This window comes from Caretta caretta, chromosome 13, assembly GCF_965140235.1.
Source record: "Caretta caretta isolate rCarCar2 chromosome 13, rCarCar1.hap1, whole genome shotgun sequence".
NCBI lineage: Eukaryota > Metazoa > Chordata > Testudines > Cheloniidae > Caretta > Caretta caretta.
The window spans coordinates 37,271,406-37,283,141 of NC_134218.1; the positions used below are offsets into that span (position 1 = coordinate 37,271,406).

The window sequence follows — 11,736 nt, forward strand, 5'->3', positions numbered from 1 at the left end:
ACTGGGGGAATTAAAGGGGAGGTTGGGGGAGTTAAAAGGGAGTACCGGGGAATTAAAGGGGAGGTTGGGGGAGTTAAAAGGGAATACGGGGGGATTAAAGGGGAGGTTGGGGGAATTAAAGGGGAATACCGGGGGATTTAAAGGGGAGGTTGGGGGGTTAAAGGGGAATACTCAGAGAATGAAATGGGAGGTTAGGGAATTAAAGGGGAGTAGGGAGGGTTTCCAGGGCATTCGGTGGGAGTTTGTGGGGATTGAAGCGGAGGGTGGCAGCAGTTCAAGGGGCATGCGGGGGGTGTCACAGAGGAGGGAAGGATGCTGAGGGGATTAAGGGGGTCGAGGGTGTGATGGCCACTAACACAGGGTTGTTAGAAGACACCTGGGGGTCTGGGCAGGTTATCGGGCTCTGTACATGTGGGACGGGGGCATGAGGTGGTCCATGGGGTGTTTATAACCCTCCCACCCACGACCATATGGATCCTCCAGAGCAGAGACAGCACCATGATCCCACACACAAGGGGAGGCAAAGGGAGGGGATGGGGGCACCTGTGCCTCCTGATCCAGCTCCACATAACACCAGGCGTCCCCTCCCGACAGTGGGAGGATCTCGGGGCCAGGACACCTGGGTTCTCTCCTGGCTCTGGGAGGGGAGTAGGGTCTAGTGGTTAGAACGGGGAGGGTTCTGGGAGCCAGGACATCTGGGTTTGATCCCAGGCTCTGCTGTGTCATTTCCCCTCTGGTGCTGCACAGTCATAGCTCCCAGCTATATGGTGTCACAGAGGTTGCCACATTCCCTTCGCGTGGTCACAGACTCACCGTGGGGGCTTCTCAGAAACCCTCCTGCCGCGGTCGCTGTGATCAGGGCTCATGGTTGGTCTGCCCAGCCCCATCCTGTTCACAGTTGGGCCACTGTGAGAAAGATCAAAGGACCACGTTCCCACCCGCCACCCAGATCAGTCGCTATCACACACAGCCCCCAGCACAGAGACATGGGCAGGGAGCTGAGCGAGGATGAGGCCAGATGAGTAAGAGCCCCAGATGTGCCCAGCTGTGAGCCCTCACCCGGAACAACCCTGGATTCTGCTGCACACATCCCTCCACCAGGGTCTTCTCTGTCCATCATCCATCCAGTTGTGCAGGGACCCAGCTGCTGGGCTGACACACAGCCTGTCCTTCCCCTCAGCCTGTGTGGTCGGCTGTGGTTGAACAGAGTCTGAACCTGCCATTCAGATGAGCACGTATATGTGACCTGCAGGTTTCCTGCTGGGTCTATAAATCACCAAGGGCTGAGGCAGATGCGCTGTCCCCTTCCCCAGATGGCTCTGATAATGCAGCTTCTGCTCCTGCTCCCCACAGCTTTTTTCCTGCCCCCCGGGGCTCTGGCTGGTGAGTACAGAGGGAATCAGGACCCGTTCAGTGCTGTTGTGGCTGTTTGCACATCCTGGGTCCTCCCCAGAGTCAGACACTTCTGCCTTGGGCGTTGTGCTCACCCTAGGACCCAGCTGGGATGCTATGGGTTGAAGAAGGCTGGGGCAAAGTTGGTGCCATTGCTAAAGTTGCATAGCCACAGGGGGAGATGCAGGGCCCGTGTCCACATGGACACGTGTCCACATGTTGTTTGTGAGTCAAGCTAACCTGCCCAGAGGCTGACATTAATCATATCTTGGTGTGGGGATATCTCCACCAGGATGGATCACTGGTGGAAAGGAAGCCCGGTCCCACTCCAAACCTTACATGGCCTTCCTCAACATCAGCACGAAGCATGGGCACGAAAGGTGTGGAGGATTCCTGATTCAAAAGGACTTTGTGCTGACAGCTGCGCACTGTGACCTCGGGTAAGTGCCTGCTTCTTGACTCTCAGTTTCAAAGTTGTTGCCTCCTGGGGAATCCCCAAAGAGGGGTCAGCTGTGGCTTACTGCCCATGGGGGTAGGTGGGAATGTTTACACTGCCTGGGTGTCCACTAAAGTGGAATTAAATGCTGATATTTAATTTGTCACCAGTAGGGTTCAGAGTTAAAGGCCTGGCCAAGATGAACAGAGGCAGGGCTATCATTCCAGGCAGTCTCTGTGGGCGTAAATCAAGCTCATGGGCTAGCGTTTTAAAGTCACCTAGGGGAACTGAAAAACCCATTCCCATTACACCAAACCAGAAGGGTCCAAATCCCCAAATCTCAGTCACAGAGTTCTTTGTCCTCCCAGTCCTAGAGAGGACCAGGAAGTGTTAATAAAGTGGGGGACTTAAGGATATCTTTGCAGCTGCTGGGGCTAGATGGTTAAGTCTTTTTATAAATGGCACAGTTTGCTTGATCCTGCTGTTTCCTGATTTGCAGAACACCGATTGAATGAATTTTGCTTTTCGAAGAGATGAGATGAGATTTTCAAAGGTGCCTAATGGACATGCATGGCCAATTCCCATTAAAATTAAATGTGGGGGTCTAAAAGCCCTTGACAGCTTTGCAAATCTCAGCCGATGTGAGGTTAATTATAATATCTAGCTCTTCTCATCTGGAGATCTCAAAGCACTTGACAAAAGGGGTTGGAATCATTATCCTGGGGATGTATAAAAAAGGGGAATTTCAAGTAGGAGTAGAGGAGTTATTCTACCCCGGATTTGGCCCCGGTGCGACCACTGCTGGGATCCTGTGTCCAGTTCTGGCACCCCACAATTCAGGAAAGATGTTGACAATTGGGAAAGAGGTCAGAAAAGAGCCACAAGAATGGTTAAAGGATTGGAAAACCTGCCTTAGAGTGACAGGTTTCAGAGTAACAGCCGTGTTAGTCTGTATTCGCAAAAAGAAAAGGAGTACTTGTGGCACCTTAGAGACTAACCAATTTATTTGAGCATGAGCTTTCGTGAGCTACAGCTCACTTCATCAGATGCATACCGTGGAAACTGTAGCACCTAAGGTGCCACAAGTACTCCTTTTCTTTCTGCCTTAGAGTGAGAGACTCAAGGAGCTCAATCTGTTTATCTTAACCAAGAGAAGGAGATCGGACTAGATGATCACAGTGGTGCCTTGTGGCCTTGGAATGTACAAATCCCCATTCTACAGATGGGGAAACTGAGGCACAAAGAGGGGCAGTGATTTGTCCAAGGTCATCCAGCAAGCCTGTGAATAGAACCCAGGTCTCCTGAGTCCCCCTCCTGCACTCTACCCACTAGACCACACTGCCATAGGGTAACTCCTCATGCATGACTTGACAATAATAGCTCCACCCTCATTCAGCTCCATGGAGACGTTAATTCTGAACCCTACTGACAACAATTCCTCTCTCTGTACATAACTGTTTCACTGCAGCTGCTTTTAGTGGCTTTGAAAATCTCTGCCTCTGGTTCCTATTTTAACACCCCAGAAGGTTGGGGCAGCATGGCTGAGTTTTGGGTGGGGGAGGCCAGTGGGATCTAGGACCGCCCAAGCCTACCCCATTCCCAGCCATGACTCTCTGCATTCCCAGAAAAATCATGGTGTATCTGGGAGCTCATGATGTGACCAAGCGGGAGCGGAGCCAGCAACGTCTGGCTGTCCGACGGAAAATTCCCCACCCGAAATACAACAACAAGACACAGGAGAACGACCTCATGTTACTCAAGGTACCAAAGACTGATTTTCTCCTGTTACATCCCTGTTAGTCTATCTGTCTCCTCCTGGTGGCTCTTGGCTTATAGAGTCAGCTCTTTGAGGCATGGACTGTCGCTTCAATCTGTGTTTGCGCAGTGCTTGGCACAATGTGGTCATGGGTCGTGACTGGGGTTAGCCGTGTCAGTCTGTACCCACAAAAACAACAGGGAGTCCGGTGACACCTTAAAGACTAACAGATTTATTTGGGCATAAGCGTTCTTGGGTAAAAAAACCCACTTCTTGCGTCTGAAAGCTCATGCCCAAATAAATCTGTTAGTCTTTAAGGTGCCACTGGACTCCCTGTTCTAATAAATAATGTACAGCACCTTGCACAGTGGGGTCATGGGTCATAACTGGGGCCCTAGGTGCTACCATAATACACCTAATAAAGCATAATAATAATGACCCCATATTCAGAGTATTCAAATCTTGACTCAACATGACTTCTTTTGTTTGTTTTTTGGTCAAAAATGGGGGGTTTGCCCCAAACTGGAACCTTCCTGAAGAAACGTAGCTTTTGCCTAACTGTGCCTGTAAAAAAATATAGCAAAATGAGAAAATTGCTGAAGAAATGTGGGGGTTTTTTCTGTTGTTTTTTTTAAATGATGTTTTGAAACAGTGGAGGAATTTTCCACTTTTCACCAGTTTTTATTCCCCTGACTCCAATACTCAGTTAGAGATAAAAGATGAAAAAGTGCGAGGGAGTGACAGAGAAATTTGTTTTCTCTCCCTTATTTATTTTTCCCCACTGGCAAAAAATTAGGAAGAATTAAAAAATAGACATGTTTTCTTTCCTCCTCTATGCTAGGCAAATGTGGGAAACGTGGGGTCTCCCCCGCAACACATTCCCACACTTGGTTCCTTTTTTTGTTTCTTGTTTTGCTTTTCACTGCAAGAAAAAAGGTCAAAGCGACTGAAAGTGGGGAAAGAATCTCTGAACTTCAAAATGGGGTTTTTTAACTGAAAATTTTCATTTTGCATCTGATTTTTTAAAAAAATATGAAAAATTCTGAATGGTATGAAAAATTGTTTTTCCCCCTGTAAATTGATCATTCTCCTCTCCAGACATATACCGGGCAGGGATCTCGTCCCCTCCTGCAGAAGGGAGCGGCGTCTTTCTCACATACACACAGTCCCAAAACCAAAATCCTTCAAAAAATGTGGTTTCAGAAGTTATTTGTATTATGGTGGCATTTCAATCAAATTCAGGGCCCCATTGTGCCGGGCGCTGCACAGATACAGTGAACCACAGCTCTGCCTCAAAGAGCTCACACTATAAATAGACAAATGGTTGGCGGGGAAACTGAGGCACAGAGTGAGGCTGTGATTTGCCCAAGAGCATTGGAAGAGCCAGAAGCAGACCTCAGGTCTCCTGAGTCCCAGCCCAGGGCTTTATCCGCTAGGCCTTGCTGCCACCCTTTCCCTTGCCCGCTCTCCTTGCAGCTGAAGAGCAAAGCGAAACTGACGGCGGCTGTGCAGCTCGTCCCCCTGCCCGAGGATGGTGAAGAGGTGATGCCAAGAGACATCTGCAACGTAGCGGGCTGGGGGAATACCCGGGCCAGGGGGTTTTCCCTGCCAAGCACGCTGCAGGAGGTCAACTTGATGGTGCTGGAGGCAAACAGGTGCATGCGCTACTCCCATTTCATCCCCAACTCCATGCTCTGCGTGGGCGACCCCAAGGAATTCAATAAATCGTCCTTTAAGGTAAATATCCCACCTGCCCTGCACGCATCCTCCCCGTTTGGCCCAGCACGGGGCGACGCTGAGACCGTGACCTGTACCAAGGGACACGCACCCATGGGAAGGGCAGCTGAAACCAGCTTCAATACCTGGTGTTTATTTCGCAGGGCGACTCCGGGGGCCCCCTGGTCTGTGACGGGACGGCCCAGGGCATCGTCTCTTTTGGCAAAGTTGATGGGTCCCCCCCCAGGGTGTTCACCAGGGTCTCAGCGTACATCCCCTGGATCAAGAAAACAATGAGAAAGCTGCAGGATTAACCTTAGGCAAGCACCTTCTTTGCTCTCTGCCTCAGTTTCCCAGCTATAAAAGGAGCATTACAATCCTCACTTAGCTGTATGGATTTATCTCCTTGGAGGTGTGTCTCGAGCCCAGCCACTATGGTGATGGGCTCATGGTAAAGCCAATCAATAAATAGTGTCTTCTTGGTGTTTCCTGGTGCACATTATTTTAAAACCATAAACAGGCCCCGTCAGACATTGTAGGTTTTAGCTTTAGAAATGAATCGCGAGGTCCCAGGATACTAGAGAGACAAGGTGGATGAGACAGGCTGGTCCAATAAAAGATCCCACCTCACCCGCCTTGCCTCTCTGTGATTCTGTAAAGTATTTTCTAGAAAGTCTGCCGATCTGTGTTTGAAAGTATCAACACCTGGAGGTTTGTTCTGGTGGTTAAAGATTTTTTCATTTCATTTTTTTGGTGATTGCCTCAAACGTTTGCAAAACCCTTCCCTCCCCACTTGGAAGTGTACTCTTTGGTCAAAAAGTGGGAAATTTCTGATCCGTTCTACAAACTGCTCGACTTGACCGAAAATCAAGGGGAAAAAATGTCATGGAAGTTTTGTTCCTTTCTTTTTGGGGGCATGGGGGGAGTTACAATTTAAACTCCTACAAAGAATTTCATCCAGATCTGAAAAACTCCCACTGAATCTTCTTTGATGACATTTTCTCAATACTCCTTGTCACGGAGTCCCTGGGCGATGCTCTGGAACTGCTCCCCATGAAGCCAGTCAGGACTCTGGGGCAGTCGCCTTTCTCTGAGCAGCCTGTCTTCAGGACACACAGCTCACACAGCTTCCACCTTCCTGGGTCTGACCTCGGAGCATTCAGCATCCTCTGCCCCTCCGTGCGCTTCCCCCAGCGAGTCCGCTCAGGCGGGGCTCCTGGGGAAGCCAGAGGGTCCGGCACCCCAACTTCGCAGTCAGACGTGACTCTCAGCCAGCCAGTAAAACAGAAGGTTTATTAGACGACAGGAACATGGTCTAAAACAGAGCTTGCAGGTGCAGAGAACGGGACCCCTCAGCTGGGTCCATTTTGGGGGCAGTGAGCCAGACAACCACGTCTGCACTTCACTCCATGTCCCAGCCAGCCCCAAACTGAAACTGCCTCCAGCCCCTCCTCCTCTGGGCTTTGTTCCTTTCCGGGGCCAGGAGGGCACCTGATTCCTTTGTTCTCCAACCCTTCAGCTTTCACCTTGCAGGGGGGGAAGGGCCCAGGCCATCAGTTGCCAGGAAACAGGGTGTTGGCCATTCTCTGTGTCCAGACCCCTGCACACACCTGCCCTCTAGGGCTCTGCAATGATCATACACCCTTACCCCACCACCTAGATACTTAAGAACTGCATAGGGGGGAACTGAGGCACCCCCACAATATTCGGAGGAAACATTAAGAACAGGCCCACTTCGTCACATCTCTCCCCCCTTCGAGATCGAACTGAGCGGGGTCACTTTACCCGGTGACCTGGGGAAGTTCGAAGCCACCAACGTTCCCATGGATGCCCCAGCATCTCTCCCATTCCTTGGTAGGAGTTAACACCAGGCCCTTCCAGTTTCATGCCCTCCCTTAGGTCGGGGGTGGTCGATAGCACTAGCAGGCTGCATGTGGGAAGGTTTCTGCAGCCCATGCCCTTTGGCCACCCCAAAACCCCAGGGGGTCAAACTGGGATTGGGTTTTCTCCCAGAGCTCCAGTCTGGAGGGCTGCAATTTGGGCTCTCTTGGTCAAGGGCCCCCATCTTGACCTGGGCCACATACTGTTCACTTACAGAACTAGCATGGAGACATCCCTTTCTCCACAACCTTGTCTCCCCAACAAGCTGGCCAAACACAGCCACTTGGTTATAGGACGGTATACCTTTCTTAACAGCTTTCACTCCATCTGAGACCTTCTCAAAGCTATCCACACTGGATCTTTCAACAGGAAAGTCAGTGGATCCATTTACAACAGAAAATTTCTGGCTGTTAGGAACTGAAACTTTCTTGATTAAATCATTTTCACACCCTTCAGTTGCAGTAAACTGCTTGCAAAGACTCCATGAGGATTCCTTTCTCGAGGGCTTTTCTATGCAACAATTCACCCCTCCCAGAAATTCTGCTCTTACCCTCTTTACCTAGGGCTTGCTCTAGGGGAACACTTTCCTGAGCAACAACAGACTCTTTCTGGGTCTCCCTTACATCCAGAATCACCTCTGGCCCATCAGGCGGATTCCTACACAATCCCCTTTCAGGCAAACTTACAGACTTTCTAGATAAAAGGTTAGAAGCCTTCTCCTTCCCTTTGCCACACACAAGTTCAGGAATCTTTTCCTCCTTGCTACAGGTTTCCACACCCTCAGTAGGTAACACAATCACACACCTTCATGCTCTCCTTGTGCCCTGGCTAGGATCTCACCCTGATTAGACAGAGTTGCTCCACCCTTTCCAACAACACACTAGCAACAGGCAAAATACAAGAACCAGAATTGTCTGGTCTCGGGATTTTACATAGACACTAACTGGATGCGACCTAGTTACAGGGCCATTCTCCCGAGCAGACACAAACTTAGGACCCTTCCCTTCCTGGGCTTTAGCTGAATCCAGAACCAGCTCTGAGACAACTGCACGACCCTCAACCATCACAGGCTGAAAGGCCCGTTCTGTTTGCTCCACAGACCAAGAAGAGCCGGACACACTTTCTCCTTTACCAGACACACAGGTTGGGATCTCATTCCCTTTGTCCCAGCACACAAGGCTGGTCACAGACAACTGCTTGGAGATCAGGGTAGCTCCCTCCATAGGCAAGTCAATACCCCTGACAGACAGAGACCCATTTCCTTCACTGTCCCAATTCTCCACCCAGCTAACAGGTAAGGTCCAGGGACTCTCATCTTCCACTCTCCTCGCCTTCCCACCCTGCTGACTGGACACAGCCATCAGATCACAAGGCTGCCTAGGCTCATCCAGACTTTCCTTACCAAGCACCTTGCCACTCCCCACAGATCCCCTGCCCTGCCTGTGTCTCCCCCCACTCAGCTGGGGTCTCAGCTCCCACTGTGCTCAGCACTGCCCTTGCTGTCCCAGTGGGGGCAGGCAGCGAGCTCGCTGCTTTCCTCAGTGCATCAGAGCCAGCGAGAGTCCCCGCTCTGGTGTGCAAGGGGGCAGGGAGCATCTCTCTGTCCCACCCAGCCCCAGGGGTCTGGTTACAGGCAGGCAGGTAGCCTGAGCCTAGCGGCTCCTCCCTGCTGCCAGCCAGGTCATCTGCATTTTCACTGACCATTTCCCTCTCCACCGATTGGTTCCCTGGATTCAAATTCAAACCCTTGGCAGTTACAGGAACAGGGCCTGGATCCTGTCCCAAAGAGACACAGTCACCCCACAACAGGGTCTAGCAGCTGGTGTCCTGGGGCACCCCAACGACCAGCCAGCCCCACTCCTCCTGGGTCTGCACAGGGATCTGGGCCATAGGGAAGGCGAGGGGCTTCGTCCCTGGGACCCTCACCCAGCTCACACAGGCCCTCAGCCTCTGAGGCTGCACCACCCAGGGTCTGACACCAGTTCTCTCTGTCTCAGGGTCTGGCCACCCCAGGAATGTCTCCCCATCGACCATCACCTTCCGCTCCCACTGGGGGTCCGAGGGGCCTGGCCCCAGGAAACTCCACACAGATATATAGGTTGGGGTCAGGAGTGGGAGCGTGTCCACCTCCCCACCCATCTGGCTGATGGAGACTATGGCCTTGGGACCCAGCAAGGGAGCTAGACACCGGGGCTTTTCTGCAGGGTCCCCTTGGTTCAAATCGCCAGCCTGCTCAAAGGCAGTGAGGTGGCATCCACACACCCCCCCCCTTAACTAGGGGCAGCAATTTAGTCTCGAGGTTCCCTGCGGAACTGGCCCCCCGGGATCTATCCCCACTCACCCTGGGGAGGTCCCCTAGGCCTCTCCGCCCCACCACCGCCAGTTCATGCTGCTGCTGCTTCTGCAGCTCTTTCTCGGGCTCTCGCTGTCTCCCATGGTCCTCTTGCTCTCTCGGACTCAGCTCCAATCCCGTCCGTCTCGATCCCCCGATGGGGAACCCGATCGTGAAGACCCCCATCTGGTCGGGGACAGGAGTCTTGGCGATGCCTGGCTCCCACTCCAGCTGCTCCCAGATCCTGCTATAGCCCCAGTTGGGGTCAGGAATCTGTTCCTTAGAGCGGTCATCCTCCTCCAGCTGCACGATTAACTCTGCTTTGGTGAACTTTCCAACGCTCAACCCTCTCTTTTTGCACAGGGTTACAATGTCCTTCTTAAGGAGACGGGGACAGGCCATCACTCCGCTCCTCCCAAGTTGTTGTGGACTCACAGGCCCGTGTGTTCTCAGCTCCCCACGGTTTCCAGGGAGAACCCCTAGTGTGCCAGCCCTTCTCGAGGTCACCACCTCTTTGCCAGGGTCGAGCTGCAGACTCCTCCGCCCCTTGGACTGCTTGCTGCAATCCCCAGGGGAACCCTGTTACTGCAAAAGTCCTTCTCTCTCCCCGGGCCAAGCTGCAGGCTCCTCCGCCCCTGAGACTGCTCACTGCAGTCCCCAGGGGGACCCCATTACTGCACAGTCCTTCTCGCTGGTCACACACTCCCAGGGGTTAACCGCCCCCCGAAACCGCTCCTCTCTGAGCCTTCAGCAGGCCTGGTCCTCGGCAATCCCCCTTCGTGTTACTGCTCCCCAGTCACTTACTGCAGGAAGCGCCATCCACGGGGTGCAGTACATCCCACCGCTGCCACCAGTTGTCACGGAGTCCCTGGGCGATGCTCTGGAACTGCTCCCCATGAAGCCAGTCAGGACTCTGGGGCAGTCGCCTTTCTCTGAGCAGCCTGTCTTCAGGACACACAGCTCACACAGCTTCCACCTTCCTGGGTCTGACCTCGGAGCATTCAGCATCCTCTGCCCCTCCGTGCGCTTCCCCCAGCGAGTCCGCTCAGGCGGGGCTCCTGGGGAAGCCAGAGGGTCCGGCACCCCAACTTCGCAGTCAGACGTGACTCTCAGCCAGCCAGTAAAACAGAAGGTTTATTAGACGACAGGAACATGGTCTAAAACAGAGCTTGCAGGTGCAGAGAACGGGACCCCTCAGCTGGGTCCATTTTGGGGGCAGTGAGCCAGACAACCACGTCTGCACTTCACTCCATGTCCCAGCCAGCCCCAAACTGAAACTGCCTCCAGCCCCTCCTCCTCTGGGCTTTGTTCCTTTCCGGGGCCAGGAGGGCACCTGATTCCTTTGTTCTCCAACCCTTCAGCTTTCACCTTGCAGGGGGGGAAGGGCCCAGGCCATCAGTTGCCAGGAAACAGGGTGTTGGCCATTCTCTGTGTCCAGACCCCTGCACACACCTGCCCTCTAGGGCTCTGCAATGATCATACACCCTTACCCCACCACCTAGATACTTAAGAACTGCATAGGGGGAACTGAGGCACCCCCACAATATTCGGAGGAAACATTAAGAACAGGCCCACTTCGTCACACTCCTATCAGGGTTCCTTCCCCTCTCTGAACTCTAGGGTACAGATGTGTGGACGCACATGAAAGACCCCCTAAGCTTATTCTTACCAGCTTAGGTTCAAAACTTCGCCAAGGTACGACCTTTGCCTTGTCCTTGAACAGTATGCTGCCACCACCAAGCATTTTAAACAAAGAACAGGGAAAGAGACCACTTGGAAACGTTTTCCCACAAAATATCCCCCCAAACCCTACACACCTCCTTTCCAGGGGAGGCTTGAGAATAATATCCTAACCAATTGGTTACAAAATCATCAAAGACCCAAATCCCTGGATCTTGGAACAGTGGAAAAATCAGTCAGGTTCTTAAAAAAAGGGTTTTATAAAAAAAAAAGAAAGGTAAAAATCATCCCTGTAAAATCAGGAGGGAAAATACTTTACAGGGTATTCAGATTCAAAACACAGAGGATCCCCCTCTGGGCAAAACCTTAAAGTTACAGAAAACAGGAATAAACCTCCCTCTTAACACAGGGAAAATTCACATAAAACAAAAGAGAAACTGATCCGCCTTGCCTGGCTTACCTCTACTGGTTGCAGTATTGGAGACTTGGATTAGGATGGGTTGGAGAAGATGGATTTAATAATGCTCTATAAAATCATGACTG

The 11,736-nt window shown here is 52.0% G+C and overlaps 1 protein-coding gene across 3 annotated transcripts; it reads left to right on the forward strand.

Annotated features, from left to right (window-relative positions):
- Positions 1–339: 339 nt before the first annotated feature.
- LOC125622039 (granzyme B) lies at positions 340–5,787 on the forward strand. 3 transcript variants are annotated; one of them, XM_048819599.2, is made up of 5 exons: positions 342–1,383; positions 1,685–1,832; positions 3,454–3,589; positions 5,061–5,321; positions 5,465–5,787. In XM_048819599.2, exons 1-5 carry the CDS (start codon positions 1,293–1,295, stop codon positions 5,612–5,614), a joined length of 786 nt encoding a protein of 261 aa, XP_048675556.1. In that variant the 5' UTR covers positions 342–1,292; the 3' UTR covers positions 5,615–5,787. The 3 variants fall into 3 exon arrangements, with proteins under 3 accessions (XP_048675555.1, XP_048675556.1, XP_048675557.1); XM_048819600.2 differs by having other exon boundaries at positions 5,061–5,239; XM_048819598.2 differs by having other exon boundaries at positions 340–1,383; positions 5,061–5,787.
- The last annotated feature ends 5,949 nt before the right edge of the window (positions 5,788–11,736 follow it).

Bases quoted from the DNA above. Each gene is read 5' to 3' on its own strand.
- LOC125622039 (XM_048819598.2), top strand. From the start codon at position 1,293: ATGCGCTGTCCCCTTCCCCAGATGGCTCTGATAATGCAGCTTCTGCTC. The intron at 1,833-3,453 runs GTAAGTGCCTGC...CTGCATTCCCAG, and splicing joins GCTGCGCACTGTGACCTCGG to AAAAATCATGGTGTATCTGG. The intron at 3,590-5,060 runs GTACCAAAGACT...CTCTCCTTGCAG, and splicing joins ACGACCTCATGTTACTCAAG to CTGAAGAGCAAAGCGAAACT.